The sequence below is a fragment of the Callospermophilus lateralis genome, chromosome 1 (assembly GCF_048772815.1).
Source record: "Callospermophilus lateralis isolate mCalLat2 chromosome 1, mCalLat2.hap1, whole genome shotgun sequence".
In the NCBI taxonomy this organism is placed as follows: Eukaryota; Metazoa; Chordata; class Mammalia; order Rodentia; family Sciuridae; genus Callospermophilus; species Callospermophilus lateralis.
In genome coordinates, this window is record NC_135305.1 from 51911775 (window position 1) to 51935951 (window position 24177).

Genomic DNA, 24177 nt, shown 5'->3' on the forward strand with positions numbered 1-24177 from the left:
TTATTAAACATACTGTATTTATTATAGCAGAATATGACTTGTAATTTATTTGATAACCAAGGACAATAATCAAAAGTTAAAAAAAAAATTTGAAAGAGGTTATAACACCATCTAACATTTAATTCAGCAAAAATTTGTGGATACAGAATGCAAAAAGGCAAAAATCATAAGGACTATAGATGAAAAAGAAATGTGTCTTAGAAAGTCAGAGAAAACAATTTCATTTGATTAAGGGATAACCTACTTCTTAGAATCCTCAAGTAAAACAAATATATGCGTTTCCCCTTTACATTATAAAAACAAGCACCTCAAAAAAATTCTCATCAATAGTTACACATAAATTATCTGTTACTTTCAATTTCAGAATTTTTATAGGAAGATAGTAAGCTTTAAAATGATGTCAAGAAAAATAAATAAATAAAATGATGACAAGATATTCTAAACCTTTAAGTGTCCACTAGTTAGTTGCCCATCGGTTGTGTCTATTTGCTTGTTCTTGTTTGACTGAACAGTCTGTAATGTCAGAGAAACCAAATTTATAAAAACGTTGACAAGGGGATTATAAGAATCACAACAACCTAGGACATTACTGACAGCACAAGGGTGCTAATAATTCTCAATCATTTATATGTAGTGACGTCTATTCTAAAGCATTGAATTGCAACTGTAAAAATAAAATAAAAAATCTTTATTTTACAGCCAGTTCTTATAATTAATGGAAACTGTAATGTCTTTTTTTCCCCTATCCTGTGCTCTATTAAAGATATTGAAAATACAGAAACTCCAGAATTTGGTAGGAGGTGAGTCACATAAACAGAGATGATAAGGTAATTAATCTAGAATAAATTGATATTTCAGACATTCAGAGTAATCTACTATACCAAAGCTTTTGAAGACCCCAAAAAATTTAATGCCTTTTGCAAATTTATAAACATGACAAAAGATAACAATGGATTTTTAAAAGGAAGCATTTTACCAGCAAATACGCCACATAATACATTTCTTTAAACAAATCTATTTGAAAATTAATATATAGTATGTAGTATTGAAAAAGAGTTTCTATATCAAGTCAATATTTATTCATTTGTTTTAACATTTAAAATATTCTATTAAAAAACTCATATATATATCTTAATTTTTTAAAATTATGTCTAAGATTTCTAGATAGTTTTTAACTACTATGCAAAGACTGAAAAATACATCCTAAAACATTCATACCTGATCGAAAGCATTCAATTATTTGCTGAATACCAGATTTGGATGTCTGTAGTGGTTGCTGTAACAAAGGAGGATCTCCAGGTTCCAGGATATAAACTACATGGAAGACAAACACCCACCCCAACCCCCACAAAAAAAGGGTTATTTAAGTGATTTACTATTGAAGTAAAACAATGGTTTTGCTACAATTATGTTTATGAAAATCAAATTTGCATATATTTTTATATATACACACACACACACATATATATATAATTCACCATCATCTTTGTAAGGCAAAATGAAACAATGAACAGAAAAAGCAAATAATTCTCAAAGGCTAAATTAAGGCTACAAAAGGCTAGACATTAGGTTTAAATTAGGTTTCTTACTATTTCAGAATCATTTAGTACACATGCTATACATTTGCCTTTTTATTCCCATTAAAGAAGAGTTACTATGTTTAGTAAAAATTATAAGGCTAGCTACACCCAAATAGCCATTCCAAAAGTCTTTGGATAATCTGGTATATCTCTCTGGACAATTATAAGAGCAAAACTAAAAACCTACTAAGTAGTAACTGAACAAGTACACAATGATGGATTTACAAGAAAGTTTTCACCTGAAGTACTCTACAACACTGTATAAAATAAAGAGAAATTTCAAGCAACTTTTTAAAAAGTCTCTCAATAGGCACCAGATGAAACTATGAAACATTCATACAACAGAATCTCTCACAACTATTGAAAGCATGAGCTTAATCTACATGTACTGACGTCAAAGGACATCAATTATTATTAAGCAGCAAAAATGACATAGACTATGACCCCACTTACATTAAAACATTTAAATATACAGAAAAACATAAGTTCAATATATATTTGTGTGTATATAGAAGCTAATAAAATTGAAAAACAGTCTTGAAGAGATACCAACAAAATTTAGCAAAACTCCTGTCAGTGTTGGCTTATAGGAATGATGTTCCCTTTCTGCCTCACACATCACTATTACTTCAGAGCCTGGGCTTTTAGAAGTGTACATTTTAGAAGCAACAAAATTTTTATATAATTTTTCCATTTTAAGATAAAAATTCTCATTTTTATATATTACCTGTACTTTCTAAGATTCTTGGATTAGTAGTATAAATATATAATTACTCATGGTAATATCAATCAAGGTAGCTGAAAAGGAAAACTGACTTTTTCCATCAGTTATCAAACAAAGAGAGAGGCTGTGGCAGAGAAAGGTGAACCATTTTAATCATCTCTTTTTAAAACATGGTAAAGTATTCTACTCAAGTATTACCACCATAACACAAGATCATTGCTTGGTATGGGGAAATAAAAAGGATAACTTCAATAATTTATGCTGCCACTGCTTCAGGGCTTTGGCTTGGATAAGCAATTAGCTTTTGACAAAGGGGCTGATGCCTGCTGTGCTATGCATATAGAAGCAGCCTTAGATGCATCAAATCAAGTGCTCAGTGTACACAGACAGAAGGAACTGTGGTTGCAGGACCAAGTCATTTCATTAAGCAAAATTTTCCCAATTTTAAGAGAAACTTTAGGAGTGTTTTAAGTGAATTAAAAATATATACACACGTAACTCATTTTGAGAACATATGACATTGGCAAAACTGCAATGATAAAGAACCTAATACTACACATCTGGACTGCCTGCATTTTCATTTTCATTCTATTTATTAGATATAACTGGAACAAATAAACTCTCTGAATTCTTTCACTTCTCTAAAATGGGGACAATAAAAGCATCTAAATCATAGGATTGTGTCAAAATTAAATAAGCTAGTGCAAGAAAACTGCTTAAAACAGAGACTGAATTATAGTAAGTGCTCAATAAACATTCTATTATCTTCATGATGTACAAATCAACAGCTTGCCTGACACCAAAAACTGAAAAGTCTTTTTACAAAATCCAAGTAGAAGTCAATCTCTTAGACAGTCTATTAGCAGATTGATAATACTGTTTATTTGAATTCAGTGGCTCTCTTTTCAGTATCTGTTCATCATAGCAATTTATTACTGTTTATAAAATAGAATAATTAACTACAAAAGAAAGGGTGAAACCCCTTCCAATGTAAAGAAAAAAAATCACTTCAAGGTCTGCTCTATAGGATTCAAGAAATCTGGTATTAGAGAATGAAAAAATAAATAAGGTAGGGACATTGGAGGGGGAGTGGTGATGACAAAGAGACTTCACCCTGCAGCCCCCTTTCCTCATTCAGGTACATGCTCCAGAAAAATCACCTATAATACACCAACTCCCAGTTCCACATGACAATACCTAAATTTTAAAGCTAGAACAAAGTTTCCTACCATCTCCCTCAGATCACTGACACCACCAGAACACATATTCATCCTGAGACAACATTTAAAAGTAAGCTAGGGTTAACCTAGCTCTGCCTGAATGTATCCATATCTGTAGAGCTCCCACTATAAAGAACAATTCTTTCTTCATTTGAAAAAACACTCTCAACTCTAGAAAACTTTATAGATTAATACTCTATAAATCTCCTCTTAAATGTCCTATCATTCTTCCCATGGTCAGGCCCATCCACGTTATGACCATTTAAACAAAAGAAAAAAGAAAAAACTGCCTCCAACCAAAAAAAAAAAAAAAAAACCAAACTCTCAGAGCCATCTTTTCAGACAGCTTGCCAAGAACAAACTCCCCAGAATATAACATCCATTTTTGCCTTCTATATTAAAATGTTCCTTAAAGATCATTCTAATTATGATGTCTGGGATTTGCTTACAAATAATAGGGTTTGGGGAAGTAGTTGGAAAGTAGAGAAAGGAATTGTGAATATAGAAGAAAAGAGATTGTCTGGGTATTGACAACTGATGGAGTTGTGTTAATTATTACATCAGATTCCTTAAAACATTCTATTTTGAAGGTTTTAAATTTCTATTTTAAAAAAATTCTTAAAACATAACTAAGAAAATATTTCACATACACTGACAGGCTTATAATACCACTCACTCTTCACTATAAATTGACCCATCCCATCAAGGCACAATACTGCTCTCATCTGAGGAGTCACCCAGTATTCATAATCTAAATGAGGACAGACTGCTCAAGAGAGCCAATTAAAGAACTTCTCAAACATCATGTCATCTACTTTCCTCCAACTGAGGACATCCTTTTAAACATTATCACACCATAACACATTTCTTTCAATCCTGGAAACATCCTCCCATTTAGCAAACACTTTCCCCTGGAAAAAAAAAAAAATAATGAACTACTCTGTTAAGTAAACAAACTTCTAGCTTTCCATTGAACTAAATCCTCAAAAAGTATTTGATTCTAGCTAAGAAAGCAAAGAAATAATAACTACTTTCAATCTCATAACCTACACGGAAAAGTTTCTGGTAAAAGAAAAATAAAATTTTAAAGTAGTACAATTTTTCTAATTTCCTGTCAACAGAAGACAAAAAAGCAAAAATAGTTCAGTATACATTAAAAAGTTCTATTTCAGAAAACATTTTTTATGTTTAAAAAACATTAAAAAAAATTTTATAATTAAAATTCTCTAGTAAACATCAATTACTAGAATATATTAAGTAAGGCATGTTAACAAATTATCTTATTTACATCCATCTCTTTCGATGCAAAAGTTCTATGAGGAGTCCAGCAGTGGCATATGCCCATAATCCCAGCTCTCAGGAGGCTGAGGCAGGACAATCACAAGTTCGAGCCAGTCTGGGCAAAAAACATACTGAGATCCTGTCTCAAAATAAAATAAAAAAGGTCTGGGATATGATTCAATGATAGAGTTCCGGCATGCAAGGGCCTGGCTTCAATCCCCAGTACTAGAAAAAAAAAATTATGAAGGAAAGACCTTATGTCTTATTCACCATTTATACCCTCATTGCACTGGAAAGCACCTGACACCTAATAGGTGTTCAACAATAACTGGTTAAAAAAATAAATGAGCAAACACCGGGCTGGGGTATAGCTCAGTGGTAGAGTACTTGCCTATCATGTGTGAGGCACTGGGTTTGATTCTCAGATAAAGATAATTTATTTAATTATCTTTATTTAATTAAGGTAGTTAAATAAAAATAAAGGTCTACTGAACATGCAAACACTTCTTCCTAAATAAGATAATTTCATTAATTTAACTCAAATGAATTGAAGTGTTCTCAGAAACAAACTAGAATACAAGGTCAGTGGAATATAGTATAAAAGTCATTCACATTCTAAACTTTAAAACTAGCAAACACCATTCAACTCCATAAAACATAAGCAATGTAGCCTCAAATACAAAAAACATGCAGTGTGAAAGGGTATGGAAAGTTAGGTCAGGGACAGTTGAACAGAAACTGGATCACATCATGGGATTGACTACTTTATTCTAACAGGTGAATTATTACTGATCTCAACAAAGTGAAGTAGACATAAGGCCACAGTACAAATTTTATTCTCATGTGTAGTCAATTTTTTGGAAATGGAAGCTCTTTCCTTTTAGCATTGCTGTTTTTCCCCATCAGGAAATTAGTTAAAAATGAATTTATTGTGATGACACTCAGTACATACGTGCAGTTACTCCAATAAAAAAAGCAAACAAAAGTTTAAGAAAAATCTAGTAACTTCTAAGTTCAAAATGATAACACCTGCCTTTGAACTAGAAAAGAGTCATCTTTATTTGGTTTAGTGACAGTATATACTTGATTTCCTTTTAAGCTGCACCTCTAAATGTCACAAAGCACATCAAAGTTCTAACTAGAAGAACTGACAATGGTTTTTATACCACATCTATCGAATTAAAGTTTGTTAAATCTTCACAAGACTCCAAAAACCTTTCATTTCATAAATTAAACTAATAGTTTTGTCCTAACAAAACCTGATTCTCTCAGCAAGTTCAACCATCTTTAACCCAACTACACTCATTTTTTGACTATTCTTTAATCAAAATGCATGAGAATGCATTTAAGTTTAAATGAAACAATTTTCACAAAGATACATGCTAGTATTCTACTACTATCTTCAGTTTTAAACACTCAGAGAATAGGGGTACGCTGCTGACTGCAGACTGCCTTCAAAGAGCAGAAAAAGAACTGAGTGATTGATCTTGTGGAAATGATTGAAGGTGACACTTGCAGTACTTTCTATAAGAGATCAAGTAGGGGTGACCTCTTGTTTGTACAAGCTTTTAGCTTCATAACTGTTTTTTTGCTGGGGAAAATTATAGCCTATTTTACTTAAGAATGATTTCTTGGGCAATAGGCGAAGAAAACCAGAAGGAACCAAAAGGCAAAGTGACTCTGATGGAGGGCAAAGTCATTGGGGGGAAAAAGGGACATACCTGGTTCACAGCATCCGTGATGATGGTGGTCAGTTTGACAGTATTTGTCCCTCAAAGGCATTTTCAGTGGGTGCGACCTACTTTCCTTTCACTGCAAGAAGCTCTTCATTGCGGCTGGGCTGTAGAAAGAGACACAAACCCGTCACTCACTCTGAACTTCCTGGGGGCTCTGACTGCACTTCCAGATATGTTCCCATCACAGCTTGCCCTCCAATGACCCACACCTTCTTCTCGAAAAGGAAGCGGACCGACAAACGAACCAGTTTCCAGCCCGAGGTATCGGCACAGGTTCATCACCCTACCCGGAAACGCAGCCTCGCGCGCGCTCAGCGCGGCGCAAGGAGAAGGCCTGGCCGGCTGCGCGGGCGGCAGCGGCCTCGCAGTCCTAGGCAAGCGGGCGGGCGCGCGCGGAGAGGGTGGCGCGGGGCGCGGCGGACCTTGCCGGGCTCCTAGGCTGCAGAGGTACGACTCCCGCCGGAGGCCGGTCCACGCCGCCCCCTCCCGCCACGCACGTGCATTGGGGTCTCCCTGGCGCAGCCCCGGTGCCCAAACCAAGTGCGCCCAACTTACTTAACTCCTGGGGCGGGCCGGCGGCCAGGCGGAAAGAAGGTAGGGAGGCCGGGCGGCTGCGGGGACAGCCTGGCGGGGAGGCGGCTGCGGGCCCCACCTGGCGCAGTCGCCGCGGACTACGCCGAGGGGAAGCGGGGTTCGGGCCGACGCGCTCCCAAAGAGTCCCCGCCGGCGCTGACGCGGAAGCGCCACAGCTCACCACGTCCCTCCGCTGGCCGAGGAGGCGGCGGCGGCTCACGGCGTCCCTCCGCGCTGTGGGGCCGAAGGACTGGCGGCGCGCGGGCGCGGGCAGTTGACAGGAGGAACCGCCCGGCAGCAGTGCCGCGGCCACCACTGAAGGAGCCGGAACCGGAGTGGGCAAGATCCGAAGCGCCCCTTGCCGGGGCAACGGCTGCCGCCGCAGCCCGGCTCCCCTCAGCGCCGCTCCACCTGCAACGGTCCCTCAGGCTTTTGGAGAGGGGCGGGGAAGGACGGGGGTTACCCCCACCTTGGGCCTTTCTGGTAGCAGTTGTTTCAGGAAACTTTATTAAGTTAGTCCCTCTTTTTCTCTGTCTCCCTCTCCCCGGAGAGTTCGAACTACCGCCGCGGAGCGGGCTGGAGGGGGAAGCAGAGACTCTCCGGCAGCGACGGAGAGCGACTGACTGACCCCGGACGGAGATGGGGCGAGGGCAGGAAGTGACAAGCTCACGGAGTGGGTGGGGGGAGTGTGGCCGGCACGCCCGGCAGCGCCGCGCGCATGCGCCCGGTCGGCGCCCCCGCCTGTGGGGAGGTGTCGCGCCTCCCGCCCGGGCCGGGCTGCCGGGAGGAGGCCGTGCGGATGGCGCTGGGGCAGCGGCAGGGATGTCCGGCCGGCTGGCATCTCGCGCGCGCACGCATCATCCCGCTGGCGGACCCAGAGCCGAAGTCCCGCTTTGCGCGCACCGGGAGGTGTGAGGCCCGCGGTGCCAGTTCGCGCCGCGCAGGGGTTTGGGCTGCTATGCCAAACTGTTGCTTTCGCCGAGCTTTTTAAAGAGGAACCGACCCCGAGAGGGTTGGAAAACACTACTAGAAAACTTTAGGCAAGGGGTTGGCAGATAATGTGAGCTGTGGATGGTGGTGATCCAAAAAGACTATTCGTGCGTCTATAAATGGCAAAAATCGAACTTTGCGTTTTTTTCCCTAGCCAACAGTTTTGAAACTCTGCATCCTGGAACTTGGGGGGGTGGGGGGTGGGGGATCTTCATCAGGTTATCAGGGGAGAAACAATCTATCCGCAGTAGATCGGTATTTATTCCAGGAGCGCTCTGTTGTTAAAATCACATAGTGAAGTTGGGTCACGTGGGTAGTACTCACTTTCCCTCCTCTTCAGTGGTGCCCAAATCCTGCTCGAAAAATCTCCGAAGATCGCCATCATCTGTCAAATCTGCAAACCCAAGGCTGCTTCAGGGGGGCTAAGGAAGCCCCTCTGCCTCCTCCCCAACTCTGAGAACGAAACTTTTAACTTTGATAACTTAGAGCAAATATGTGTCCACTGTTGGGAAACTTTAAGGAGAAAAAAGAGCGTCTGCCTAGTTTATCACCCCCCTTACCAGTATCACTAAAACCTTCGAAGTTATCTAACTTAAGCTGCCAGTTTTCAGGGGCCTGAAAAAGTAAAGTTTAGTATACAGGCTCTGTGTGTCTGGGAAGAAAAAGAAAGGAAAAAAAGACCAAAATACGTTTTCAAAATCCAAAAGAAAGCTTGTAAATTGATGAATTTGCTGCTGTAAAAATGTCGGGTGGAACATTTGTGTCTTTCAGAATTGTAGCAGTTTGATTATGGGGGTACCAGAAAGGAGTAGAAAAATAATCCAGATACACACTAACCAGCCACATAAGTAGTGTTTATGCTATATTTATCTGTCCCGTGGTCAAGACGCATCACCCATTACCTGTCACAGATTATAAAGTGATTTGCAATAAATTATGTCATTTCTATGTGATGGTGTTATGCAGCCATTATAACATTTTGTCTAATAGTTGAATGGAATATGCTTAGCTATAAAAATGAGTATTTTTTGAAATGTGACACCTTAACAGTGGAATTACATGTGACTTATTTTCTTTATGCTTTTGTATACTTTGCAAAATTTCTAATTAAACATAAAAAAAAACCTTGAGCAAAAAAAAAGTTAAAAGTCAATTAGGTTGTACTGTGAAATGGTATAGAATAATAATAAAGCACAACCACAAGAACAAAACTAAATATACATTATGAGTGACACTGTGCCATAAAAACTGAAATGAGACAAAACTAATATTTGAGGTATTTGAATGGTAAAATTGGAGGCATATAATCATTTCCAGAAGATCTTTTCCTACTTTTGCATAAGGATATTGTTACAGATTAGAAAATGAATATTTCCTAATTAATGGGAGTTTGGACTGGAAAATGAATATTCCCATAAGCCTGAAAAGACTTTATGTCAGATATGTAAGAGTTATAAATGTTTGCTGACTGGATTTGGAGTTTTTTTTTCTAATGTAAATATATGCTGTGTCATACATAACATTAAAGTTCAAAGTGGTCATTACTAGAAGTCCTCAGAATTGCTTGCTAACATAACTTTCGGACAATCTCTTAAAAATTAGAGACAAGATTGAAATGTGCCTGTGGGTGAAACAAATATTAAACACTGATTCAAAGAATTTAAAAGATGAAAATAAATCATGGAACTTATCAAGTAACCCTCATTTTAAAGCTGAGAAAACAGACCCAGAGAATATATTGATGTGCTGAAAGTTGTAACAGAACTGGGTTTGGGACCTAGTTAGCGCTCTACTGTAATGACAATAGTAATATCTGAAGTGTACTGAATAGTTTATATGTTTTAAGCTCTGGTTTTAATTCAGTTAACTTTATAAATCCAATACATTTTGTTATCCTTCCATTCTGATATAAAGAGATATATAGGAAACTGATATAAAGAGATTAGATAATTTATCAAGGCTGATAGGCTGTTAAGCCAGCATTTGAACCGGAGCATCTTGGCTTTGGAACCTGCTAACTTAACCATTATGCTGTATTCCTTCACTGTGTTACTTTTACTAAACCATACCTGTTTCATATGCATATATATGTATCTGTGTGTGTGTGTGTATAATTGCTGCATAAAAAAATCACCCATGATTAGTGACTGTTTGGGATTACATTGTATGTGAAAGATAAACCAGTGGAGCCTGCCAATAGTGAAAGGCAATACATATTAAATTACTATGTGCCAAGCTCATGAAGTAGAAATTGGGTTGCTCAGTCATAAGAATTCAGTTGAATTTCGCAGGATTCTAGAGTTTAAGGGGCCTTAGGACATCATCTAGACTTATCACCCTGCCTCTGAGAAGGTGTACAAACCATCCCAGAAAAATCTGCCTTTCTATTTGTTCATTGTTCACTGCAGTAACCTACATTAACACATTATTATAGCATTACTTTTTGATCCTTAAAAGTCTGGAATTAGTTCCTAATGATTAACCCTAAATCTACTTTAAGTTTAAAAAGTAATTGCCTCTTATTCTCAAGGTGAGAGAACACTATCCTCAATACACACTCATGCATATATATCTGTGTGTGTATATGTAATTGCTGCATAACAAACCACCCATAATTAGTGATTTAAAGCCTTTGAATGTGCTCTCAATTCTTAGATCAGTAATTTGGACTAGCCTTGTCTGGAGTCACGCAGCTGCTGGAGTCATCTGGTAGCTTGACTGGGTACAGTCATGGCTGGCAGCTGGTGTTGACTGTTGACTGGAACTCTCCCTTTGTAGCCTTTCATCTTCAAGGAGAATAGCCTGGGCTTCCTCATGTGGCAGCAAGCCAAGCCAGTAGAGTGGAAGCTGCAAGACCTCTTGAGGCTCTGAGCTTGGCAGTTACATGACATCATGTCCACCCCATGCTCTTCGTCAAAGGAGGTAAAAAGACAGCCAGAGATTCAGAAACTGGAGAGAGAGACTCCTCCCTCTTGATGAGAAAAGCAGCAAAGTCACATTCAAAGGAGTACACATTCAGGAATGGAAGGAGCTATTGTAATGAACTTTGCATATAATTTATCACAATATATAATTACCTCAAAAATGATAACTTATTAGAACTGATTTGTTCAGTATGCCTTCAGGAACAACAAAACAAATACTAGTCAAATATGTTCTTTAGATTGACATTGGGTCAATTTAGTGACCTTCTGAAGATAAACTTTGGTGATTCTTTAACTTTCCTCACTGGTCTTGTTTTTCTCATCATTACTTTCTTTTAGATCCATTCTTAGTTTCCCATCTGTTCTAAACAGATCCCATTATAACAGAGTAACAATCCAGCATCAAGGAGAACAATCATAGTTCTTACAGGATCTATATACTCTTGCTAGCTTTGATTATAAAGTGACATTTTACAATACATAAGTAAATCTATAATTAGCTACAAATCTAAGCACAGCCCACAGTAGACACTGAGCATTTAGAAAGAGCCATATACAAATTGATTTAGGAGAACATATATTACACTGTCAATATGTTTTTAGTTATGTAGAATTTAACATCTAAGTACAAATAAGATGAAAAAAGATAATGCTTTCCCCAAAATACTTATTTTAAGGAAGAAAAAGAGTAGGTTATAACTGGGTTTGTTCTGGTTTAGACATGTCATTCAAAAGCTCATGTATGATACAATACAAAAAAGTTCAGAGGTGAAATGATGAGGTTATGAGAGTATTAACCTAATCAGTGCATTAACCCCCTGACAGAGATAACTAGGCAGCAAGTAGGCAGGTAGGATGTGACTGGAAGAGATGAGTTATTGGGGGTGTGCCTTTGGGGTCCATATTTTGTCTCTGATGAGCAGAGCTTGCTCTCTGCTTCCTGGTGTAATATTCCCAGCTGCTTTTCTCTGCCAAACCCTCCACCATCATGGTCTTTCTCTCCTCCATCCCAGAGCAATGAAATCCACTATGTAATATGAACTGAGACCTCTAAAACCATGAGCCCTCAAATGAACTTTTCGTCCTCTAAAATTTTCTTGTTGGGACTTTTGGTTACAGCAGCTAAATATTGACTAAAACAGGGTGTCTGCCCTGGAGATAAAGTGCCCATTGGGAACCCCCTGATAATGGCTCTGTATACTCCATTCATGGTACTAAAGGTACTCTTAAGTCCTGCTGGCCAGGTGACACTATGATGCATGGATGCTTCATGCTGTTTTGTGGGCACCAAACCATACCTTACCAGAATTTCATTCTAATGTATTTCATAAAGCATTTAAGTGAATTCCACAGAAAATTACTTTTTATAGTAGAGTTTTTTCATAAGTAATTCTGCAATGTAATTTAATATTAGCTAATGATAAATCTGTCACTGATTTCAGACATATTAAGTACTATGCATTTTTCATCTAACTCATATGAAGATCCTGGGTTGGATGTATTATATTTCACAAACAAGAAAACCATGTCTAAGTTAGGATTTAGCCCTAGATCTGAGTTCAGAACCTGTGCAGCAAGTTACATATACTCTGATGATTCCTAAAATTTTATCTCCAGCTCAGATCTCTCCCTGGAGCCTCTAAGTTATATTTCTAACTACCCACGAGACAGACCATCTGAATATCCTCAGGCATCTTGAAATAAGCAGGACCAAAACTGAATTTATCTTTTCACCAAACCTGTTCCTCTTCTTCCATATTTTAATAACAGTGTTGCTATCTGCTCAGGAGCTCAAGGTAGAAGCTTTGGAGTTAGAGGAGCACGTGCAAAGATGCAATCCAACCTTGGATACCTGTATCCAAGGTTTCTTTTCTCACTCATCCCTGACACTGAAACTAGAACTTGAAGCTATTGGTTCCACCAATAAAACAGTTTTCTCTCTCCATACACACTATCAATCTTGTAGTCTCAATCTTCATCTCTGAACCACTGAAGTAATGACTTCCAGAATCTCTCTACCTCCTAAATCTCCTTCACTCTAATATCCCACAATATCAAGATACTTAAAATCCAAACAAAGCTGATGTTACTGCATAACTCAAAAATCCCTTTTGACTGCCAGCTGCATACATGAATAAGCCAAATTTTATCAAGGAGCGTTAAGAAGAGCAGGTATTTTGGAATCCAAAGTTTTTCACAAAAGTCACAATTTTTGTTTCTCTAAGCAAGTGAGAACCTCTCCTGCGCCTCAGTTGTCTCAGCTGTATAGTACTTTCAGGGTTTTGAGAGAATAATTAATGAAGAAAGTCACAGAAGGACTCAGAACACAGTACACAACATGCACTATTATAACAGCACACACTATGCTCTGAACACACTGGACTTTTTACCCTTTGCAGAAACCAACAAAGCAAAGAATTAAAGGGGCGGGAAGAGAATGTGGAAAACAAGGGAGTTTCAAAGGAAGATGATAGAGGTATGGGTTATATTGGTATATTGTTTTATTAAAATTGTACTATTAATATTTTTTTCAATATATGCATACTTTAAAAAGTTTAGTGGGGAAAAATCAACTTTAGTGTTTTGATGTAGTTAGATCCTTTGTCTAATATGACATTCATTTTATGTAATGAACAACTATAAAAAGACAATTTGGAATCTCCTATGATCTAGAATTAGAAATGCTATAGAATATATGCCATAACTGGATATTTGAAACTACTAGCATCATGTAAAGGCTGTGATTTTGTTTCTAATATTTGAGGAGTGGTTATTTTTGTTGTTATTATTAAACTTAATTTTTGAAATAATTTCAAATTTAATTGAATTGTTAGAATGATAATAAATAATTCCCAAGCTCCCTCTACTCAGACTCATCAATTTTGTAATATTATCTCATGGTTATTTTATTTTTCTCCACTACCTCCACCCCCATTCCATATACATATATGATTTTTGGAACCATCTAAAAGTAGGTTGTATACATGATGCCCATTATTATTATCCCTTATTATTTCAGTGTGTAGTTTCTGAAAGGAGGGCTATTAGTCTCTTACATGATCACAGTACAAATTCAGGAACTGTCATTTAATCTACAGTCCATGTTATAATTTTATCTGATGACAAAGTATAAGAAAAGATGTTTACTTTTGGTTTATGGGAACCAAGCTAAAAGTTCACAATCCATACTCATGTTAGCCTAATTATACCTTTTATGGAATTTTCTCTTAAGTAGGAGATCAGTCCTGGATCACATTGCATTTAGGTGGCATGTCTCCCCTTTATTCTGAAATGGTTCTTGAGCCTTTCATTGTCTTACTTGACAATGATATTTTGAATAGTACAAACCAGTGTGTTTTGTTGTATAAGTCAGTATGGATTTGACTCTATTTCTGTTGAGTTTAGATATTTTTAATAAAACGCCATGTAAAGAATGTGGTATCTTCTCAGGATATCACTTCCAGAGGCAATGTGATATCCATTTGGTATTAATCTTGATCACTGGTTTAAGGGGTATTTAGTTTCTCCCCTGTATAGTTACTATTTTTCCTTTTGTTTTTAGTAAGTAATTTGTGGGGAGGTAACAGAAGCTTCTTCATTAAATGATCTTGATAATCCTACTTAGTTTTTAGAAGTTATCAGTGTCAAAGAAGAAGTAAAAGATTAACAGTTAATTGAGTCAATAATATAATAAGAAACTAATGAGCTAATGATCAGTTAGGTAACTAGAAACTTTGGGAGGGGTATTTTTCATACAATACAAAATTAAACAAAGTTTATAATTATCCTTGGTGCTAATTTATTGTCAGTAAATCCATTCAAATCACATTTATCGACTATTATATTCCAACATCATGAGAAACCATGAATATACCAATGAATAAGACAAGATTTTTTCCCTTTAGTTAACAAAAACGTTAATCTTAGTGTCCATGTACTAGGTCCTAGGATGTCACGAATAAGATAGGATGTTCTTATACTCTTGGAATTTCTAGTCTAATTATTGAAGAGCTCCCAGTCTAATAAGGGAAGTACATAAAATGTGTATTATTTCATGATGATAACACAAGATAAGCACAAGAGAGATGACCATGGCCACAGAACTTATCAGGTTTCTAAGAAATAGGTGAGGAAGACAACAGCAGAATTTGACAGGGGCAGGAGAATATAAATAGCATCAGTTTTTCAACTCACTTGAATTTAGGGAAGAGAAATAATAGATGATGAATAATATATCTCTTTTTCCAAGTAAATATTATAATGTTACCAAGACCTATTTTGTCAAGGAACCTAATAGGTAACCTTTTGTTATATATTTGGATAGTAATTCATCTTAAATCACAAGTTGTAAATACTATGTGATTGAATTTGAATAGGAATCACTGCAGAGCTTTGTATTTGAAATCATATCATCAAAAGGCATTTTGACTTTTTCATTCATTCTCTCAACTGCTTCTACTCATGGGCAAAGAGATTTATCTACAAGACTAAAAACAAGGCTAAAGCTCAAGACTGTGGGACACAATGAAATTAGCTCTTTTATATGCATGAAATTGTCAGTCTGACTTCATTAGCATCTTGATTGAAACTACCAAATCCAAAATTTTCTCTGGAACACTGAGATTATGCCTCCTATCTGATCATAAAGTATAAGAAAAAATGTTCACTTTTGGTTTATGGGAACCAAGTTAAAAGTTCACAATCCATACTTGTGTCTCAGGACTTAGCACCAGTGGAACAAATCATCAACAAAACCATAAGTTACAGCTAAACACTGCATGAATAGAATATTCTAATTAGATGATGGTGCTTATGTGTTTTTTAGTTCTTTTATTTTAAAATGGTTTCTAAAGTGGCACCCCAATGAACATAATAATCACATATTTTATCTTTTTAAGTTGACATTAATTTTTCTCAATCAAACTCCCATTTTCTCAAATGCAAGTAGTAACTGAGAAATCTCTAGAATCAACATAAGAAAATATTTCACAGGAGATCAGGAAACTTGATGAATGTTTGCTCTAGTTACAAATCATTAGCTATTGACAGCAGACTGTTGATAAAGCAATTTCAGTGTTATGACTGTCATCTAAAGAGTAAAGAAAAGGTTAGATTGGTGAAGGAATTTGAAAGGGACATCAGGGAAGTACTCACTCCTTCTATGCAAGAAGAATAGTTTCCAGGTAGGAGAAAGCCCCACTGATTCCATCGTTCAGAATCTCAGCAAAACCTGTGATGTCAGAGGGCACAAAATCATCCAGTGACCACTTGATACTGGAGTCCACATCTTTGCTGTTTTCATTGGCATATAATGGCACTTTCTTCTTGGTACTTTGTGAGAGAATACCTAAATCTACTGTCACTCACTTTTCTAAAATAAATAACCTTTGGGAAAAGAGTGAGTCATCATTGTGTTTTTAATGCTCTTACTGCTAGAAGAGATAGCATGCCAGAGCTCTGAGTGATGGCAGTTTCACTTATGGGAACAAAGTTTCTTTACATTTCTCAGAAGTCTTTTTTGGGGGGGGAAAGGAACTATAATAGAATATTCTAAAACTCCCCCATGAATATTAGTTCTTTTATCTTAATCACTTGATAAACTAAGAACTATAATACAACCAAGGTATTATAAAAACCTCTCACTTTTAAAAATTTTCCTCATTTTAAATACTCAACCCAGCTAGATAAATGCAGATACAAATGAATTTGTATTTATTTGTAAATGAAGATAACAAAATAATGCACAACTAGATAGATAAAATGAAAGTCTAAAGGCTGGAAAATTTTGAGCTTATTTGGGTTTGCATTTTATCTAACTGTCCCTTAGGATTTTACTTAAAGAAAACACAGAAATTCTGATTCTGGGAATTAAAAATAAGTCTAAAGAAGATATTTTATTGTCTAATAGTTAATCCTGCATTATCCTTGTGTTAAAAAGAGGCAGAAAATAATTCAATAAAAAATATATCAAGAGGTAGCAAGAAGAAAGGAAAAACTAGCTAAGGTTTATTGGTCATTTCTTCATACCAGATACTAGGCTGGCCACTTTAGATTCATTATTCCTCTTATAAGCAAAGCAAAACCATTAATCAGATTTAGTTTAGCCTTCATGTGTCTTCTGAACATAGAAATAAAAGGTGATACGTATTCCCTTCACTAACTTTTCTGTGACCTAGGAAAGAATCATTTTTCTCCAAACTAAAATACTTGAGATCTGATACATGAGAGATGCAGAAATTTGAAAATTCACAAAATTGTTACTATACTCCAGGAGTGAGGGGTGCGGAGGAATAATGTCTGGGACACGTCTGACTCTCTAGAAACCAGTATTTGTCTACATACCACAAACTAGTTTTTTTTTAAAAAAAAAAATCAACAAATGGAGACACATTCACTTGGAGAGTGCTTAGGTACAGAGGACATGAAATTACGTCCTGCGTGGAAAGTACAAAGTGGAGAGGTTTCACTTAGCCAGCAAAGACTGCAAATACACATAGGGGTGTTAGATAGAAAAGAAAATATATGTGTTCTACATAACCATCCTTGCTAGAGTATGAGAAGCACAGCCAGATCAATATCAATGCAAGGGGATAGAAAACTGTGTAACCAAACTGTCCTAAAATTGAATGGATTGCCTCAGGAGGTGGTAAGTTACCCATCACTTAGAACCATTGGCTGGTCCCTCGGTAGAAATATTATAAAAGAAATTCAAACTTAGATGGAAAGCTGGGGGAAGGAGTTTACTTTGAAGTTGATTCATACCCTGGAATTGTGCAGAAATGAAAGGGAAATACAGGTAATTGAACCAAATCATTATGCCTCTGAACTCATACAGGCAGAAAAATAAATAAATGAACATTTTTTACATGAACTACGCAATAAGAGACCTGAATTAGAAAGGTCAAGAAAAAGTAAGCTGATTAAATTAGAATATATTCTTTTTACTCACTAGTTGTTCTTATTAATAGGTCAAGTAATTGGTTTATGTCTCAGTTTATAAAAGTCTGAGACATAAACCAATTACTTGACCTATTAATGCCAGCACTGGTAGGAGGCATTGTTATTTTAGCCTTTATAAATATCAAATGTGACACTAGAGTACTGTCATTCATTCAGGTAACAGGTATTTATTGAGCACCTACTATTTGCCACTCACAGTACTGCAGGTTGGGAGATACAACAGTGAAAAACAATGACAGACAATTAGATCCCTACCCTCATGGAGTTTTTAGTCTACTCTAATTGCCCACAGTTGAAATTAAGTCTACTATTTTCATGCACATGCTTTCATTAATTTCAGATTAAAAACACCAAACTAATCATTCATCAGAAAAACAAACATTATCAACTTAGGAGTACCCAATTTACATAATTCAAGAAACCATATTTCTACCAAAAATTCATTACTAGTTACACTTACGGAGTTTGTACAAATATGCATAACAGTCTTCACTATGAATAACATATAGATACAAATTAATTACATGAATCTGATTCATTAAGAGAACATAATCATTTGAATAATCAAAAATCATTTATGGAAGTTAATGAGCTGGCTCTTTACAGTCTTCAGATGTATAGTGCTTGTCTAAATCAGTAAAAGCATTCATAGTTATTACATCTAGTTCTTATCTTAAAGATCCCCATAGCTTGATTTGCTATAAAAATTAAGTTTGCAGATGAGTTGAAAGTTTGGTAGTAGGATTAGGTTAGAAGCTAGGAAAAAACTTTCAAGATTAATTTATTTGATTTAGTTGATTCAACTTTACCAAGAAAAGCTATATTGAAGAGGCAGAATCAATGAACTTAGGTGGAAGATGGGGGGGAAAGGATCACTTTGAAGTTTATTCCAACCCTAGCATCATAAAAGAACCAAATTTTCATGCCTCTGAACTCATATAGGTAGAAATATAGCAAATTTGAACAAACTTGTGTGTCTATAATATGTATACACATATCCATATGTATATTTTTAAATTGCAACATAATTAACATATATTTGAATTCATCCTTTAAAATGAACAATTCAGTGGGATTTACCTCATTTACAGAATTGCACAACCATCACCTTTCCTATTTAATTCCAGAAACTTTTAACCACCCCAAAGTGAAATCCTCTAGCCATTATCAGTTAACTCTCTATTCCTTTCTCTCTCTAGTCTCTGGAAGCAACTAATCTGCTCTCTATCATCTATGGATTTGCCTATACAGAACTTTTCATATAAGTGGACATATTATGTGTTCTTTCATTTCTGGCTATTTTCACTTAGCATAGTGGATTTATATCATAGGTCAAGTAAGCGGTTTATGTCTCAGTTTATGAATGCCTGAGACATAAACCAATTGTTTGACCTATAAATGCCAGCACTGGCATTAACAGGTCAAGTAATGTGCATGAGTTCAGAGCATGAAAATTTGGTTCTTTTACAATGCCAGGGTTGGAATAAACTTCAAAGGGATCCTTTTTGCCCCATCTTCCACCTAAGTTCATTGATTCTGCCTTTGAACTCTTCTTGGATGTATAGCAATGAGTGGAATTTCTGGGTCTGTGGGATGTTCTGCTAGTGTCCACTATGAACATGTTTGGAAAATGAATTTCTGGCCTGTTCTTCACTCTGCTTAGACCCAATAGAGTCCCCTTGGTTCCAGATTAGCTTCCCCTAGGATCATGCTGGCAGCTGTGTATTAGCCATTTACTCCATCCAGCTCCTGGCCAAGACTATCCATAGCAGACCTGCCAACACTAAACTCAGCATCCAGTCCAGATGGGAACTGAGGGAAAAACAAGAATTTAAATTATACCTCTCTCTGCCCACACCACCTTTTTAACTATGATATGACCTCCCCAAGTGGATACCAGATAGCCCTGCCTGCAGTTTCCTCACAGAATCCCAACAGCTAATGGAGAATTAACCCATCTTCTCCTAGTGTTTCTCCCCCATTTATCTGATGTATTTGTCCACAATAGGGGAGATGAGGAGAAGGCCAGCATGTCTCATCTCCTCTCTTGAGTTGCAAGACTCAGAATAAAGAGTTGAGAACTTGTCCAAAAATTCAAACCATCATTTCTGTCTCCACCCTTGTAGTGCACCAAAATGGGTGGATTTTTTAAAATAAATTCTTCTGTAATTTAGTGATTCTCATTAGAGAATGGTTTGGAATTCTGGGATGGTAGTATTGTCACAATGATTGGGTGGTGCAACTGACACTTAATTGAACAGGATCAAGGGCATTAGAAGCTTTTCACAGTGTTTAGAACCATTCTTTCTAATGTTATGCCTCTACTTTTTTTTATTGTTGTTTTGGCACTGGGGATTGACCCAGAGGTGCTTAACACCTAAGCCACTTCCCCAGCCCTTTTTTTTATATTTTATTAGACACAGAGTCTCACTGAGTTGCTAAGTGCCTTGCTAAGTTGCTGAAGCTGGCTTTGAACCCACAATACTCCTCCCTCAGCCTCCCAAGCTACTGGGATTATAGGCATACGCCACCATGTCCAGCTCTAGTTTTTTAAGTAATAGCTTTACTGAGATACACATACTGTATAAGTCACCTATGTAAAGTATTATTCAGAGGGTCTTTTATTTTTTGCATTTTCTTCAGATTAAATGGAATATGCAGTAATTTAACATAGCTATGATAATTCTAGATGTGGCAATAGATGTTCAATATTAAAATGGCTTGAGGGTTTTTATTTTCCTCTCATTGCTATTTCTGGTGTATATTTTAAAGTTCTGTTCTCAGATTCCCGTAGACCTAACGAACTCAAACTTTATTTCAAATTTATGCTATATTTGCCATTGTCTATATTTTTATAGCTTACCCCTGCTATTTAACTTCAATGGTCTTTCTTATCTGTTGCCACTTTAACCCATAGTTTCCATAATTTAATTTTTAAGTGTTTTTTGTCTGATAAATATAGTCCTCTTCATGGATTTATAGAGAGGAATGAGTAGTGAGATAAAGGAGAAAGTTATGAAGGAAGAATGAAGGCCCAATCCATGTAAATCATGTAGAATAAGGTACAATAATATATGTCCACTGAAGTAAGTTTTTTCAAAATTTGAGATTTGAGTTTTAAACAAAAGTGCACCATGAACACTTCACCCTTGCTGTACCCTGTAGTCATATTTTTATTTTAACCAACTACATTCACATAAGCAAAATCTCTCAAGAAAAATAATTTGAATAGTCGGTGACACTTGTGCCAAAGGATTTTTTTTCCAAAAACTTGAATCATAGGTACTTGGGAATCCATTTCAAACCACACTTTACATTATAATCACTTAATTTTACATTATAATTATTTAATTTTTCTGTTTTTTTTTATATCGCTTCTCTTCAGTGAGATTTTGAAAAGTCTAAATCCAAAACTAGGAAAAATCTTTGCTTTAGGCTATATAGTAACCTAAAATCAGAACACTCTTAAGTTGGTTAATTCAGAAATTAACAGTATACAAAATGTAAAAAGACAGAAAAACTAAATAAATCTGATTCTTGACACCAAGAGCAACAGATTCCCCAACACACACACACACACACACACACACACACACACACAGTGTTTTAGAATCTATTTCTTTCATTTTTTATTTTTATTTATATATGACAGCAGAATGTATTATAATTCTTATTACACATATAGAGCACAATTTTTCATATCTCTGGTTGTAAACACAGTACATTCACACCAATTCGTGTCTTCATACATGTACTTTGAATAATAATGATCATCACATTCCACCTTCATTTATAACCCCATGTCCCCTCCCTACCCCTCCAACCCCTCTGCCCTACCTAGAGTTCATCTATTCCTCCCACGCTCCCTGTCCCCATAGCATTATGAATCAGCCTCCTTATTTCAAAGAAAACATTCAGCATTTGGTTTTTCAATTTTAAAAAATAACTAGTAGAATGACTCTGACTTAACTTTCCTATGTACATACATGAATACACCAGAGTGAATCTCCACATCATGTACAACCACAAGACTGGAATCCTAATTAGAATAAGATGTACTCCATATTTGTACAAATATGTCAAAATAGACTCCACTGTCATGCATAACTAAAAAGAACAATAAAAAATGAAAAGTTCTAACCTCAAAAAAATTACTTACATATTAAATTTTAAATTTATTTCTAACTGATACAGAAAAACATAAAAGTCATACATATTTACTGGGTAACGTGATGTTTCAATACATGTATACATTGTGCAATGTTTAAATCAGATTAAACAGCCTAGCTCTTCCAATGTTTATCATTTCTTTATGATAATTAAAATTCCTCTCTCCTAGCTTTTTAAAATATATAGTACCTTATCGTTATCTATAATCATCCTACCATGCAAGAGCACACCAGAACTTCTTGCTCCTACCTAACTGCAACTTAGTGTCCATTGATCAACCTCTCCCTGTCCCTCCCCACCATCAAAGGTTTTGAGTGTATTCAGAATTGTGCAACCATCACCACACTGATCTTATATTTAAAAAGAAATCCTGTACCTATTAGCAATCAATCTTCACTTCTCCTCAAATCCCTATCACTAAGCAACCAGAAATATGCTTCCTATCTCTATGTATTTACCTATTATCTATATTTCATATGAATTGAATAATGCCATTATGTGGCTATTTGTGTCTGACTCCTTTAACTTGGCATAATGTTTTCAAGGTTCATCTGTGTGTAATGCATTAGTACCTCATTTCTGTGGCTGAATAATATACTGTTGTGTTAATATTTATTCCACATTTTATTTATCCATTCATCCACTGATAGACATTTGAGTTGTTTCCACTTTGGGATATTTGAATAAAACTTTTATGAACATTCAGGTACAAGTTTTTGCATGAACATATGTTCTTATTTTTCCTGGGTATATTCCCAGGAGTGTAATTGCTGGGTCATGCAGTAATTCTACATTTAACTCTTGAGGAAAAGCCAGACTGTTTTTCAAAGTCTCTGCCCCATTTTACTATCCTGCCAGCAAAATATGAAGGTTCCAATTTCTCTCCACCTTTATAAATGCTTGTTGTATTTTTTATTATTGTAGGCATCCTAGTTGATGAGAAGTGGTATCTCATTGTGGCTTGATTTGCATTTCCCTGATGGCTAATGAAGTTGAGCATCTTTTGATGTATTTATTGGTCATTTGGATATCTTCTTTGGAGAAATATCATGCCTTTGGAATATCCCACTATCCTTTCATAAAAGTAAAAACATTCCTTACCATTATCTGAGCCTAGAATTTAGCTCCAATTATATAGAATCATGAAGCATTTTTTATGGTTGTAATATCCAGTGAATTCAAGGGAAGCAACTACCATGTAAACTGAGCATAGGTCATACCTTGTTTAATTTGGAAGATTTATTCATTATTTCAGAACATCATTTCATCAGTGGCAGTGCCTTCGTGTACTTGAATTGCTTAGTGCAATATGCCTTTTTTAAAAATCAGTCTGCATTTGTTCCTGTGACATGTAAATGTCTCAGATAGATTTGAGACCCTTTTCAGCCTTTATAGAAACACAGAGATCTCATTGAATATTAACAATAAGAGTTTTTTATGGCTTGAGAGGCAGAGGATCTTGTTCAAAGCCAGCCTTAGCAGAAGCGAGGCCCTAAGCAACTCAGTGAGACCCTATCTGTAAATAAAATACAAAATAGGCCTGGGAATGTGACTCACTGGTTGAGTGCCCCTGAATTCAATCCCCGTACCTGCCCCCACAAAAAAGTGTTGTTTTAAAAAATATTTTATCACTCCCAACTGACATATTTAATGTTGTATAAAAATCCATGTTGTGAAAATTACATATTAAAATTATATGATTTTTAATATTCTGTTGTTTTTCAATCTTACTTTGATTTTGTTCACAGAATTTCTTGGTAGCCTTTTCTGATACTATTCTCTTTTCCAATCTACCTTCTTTCTCTTTGCCTAGCTAAAGATATATTATCAATGGTCTTTTTAAATACCAAAGATTGGACACAGTAGAATTTTAAGACAGAAGATGGGACTTATTTTACATTATACTAACAAAAAGACCAAAGTCATTTGTATGAATATCATATTTCCTTATTTTTTCCTTTTCAACTGCCTGTAATTTGTCTCCGCTCTTTCAATACTTCAATCATGATTATCCCCTTT

General features: G+C 36.2%; 1 protein-coding gene across 4 annotated transcripts in view; it reads right to left on the reverse strand.

Annotated features, from left to right (window-relative positions):
- Nucleotides 1–24177, reverse strand: part of Znf800 (zinc finger protein 800) — a 211603-nt gene that overhangs the window by 36078 nt on the left and 151348 nt on the right. For 2 of the 4 annotated variants that reach the window (XM_076834297.2, XM_076834288.2), the window contains exons 1-3: nt 7097–7748; nt 6527–6645; nt 1219–1314 (exon numbers count right to left, since the gene is read on the reverse strand). In XM_076834297.2, coding sequence (XP_076690412.1) covers nt 1219–1314; nt 6527–6587 — 157 coding nt within the window. In that variant the 5' untranslated portion in view covers nt 6588–6645; nt 7097–7748. Of the gene's footprint in view, nt 1–1218; nt 1315–6526; nt 6646–7096; nt 7749–24177 lie in introns of those variants that run through there. The other 2 variants (XM_076834270.2, XM_076834278.2) reach the window with 2 other exon arrangements.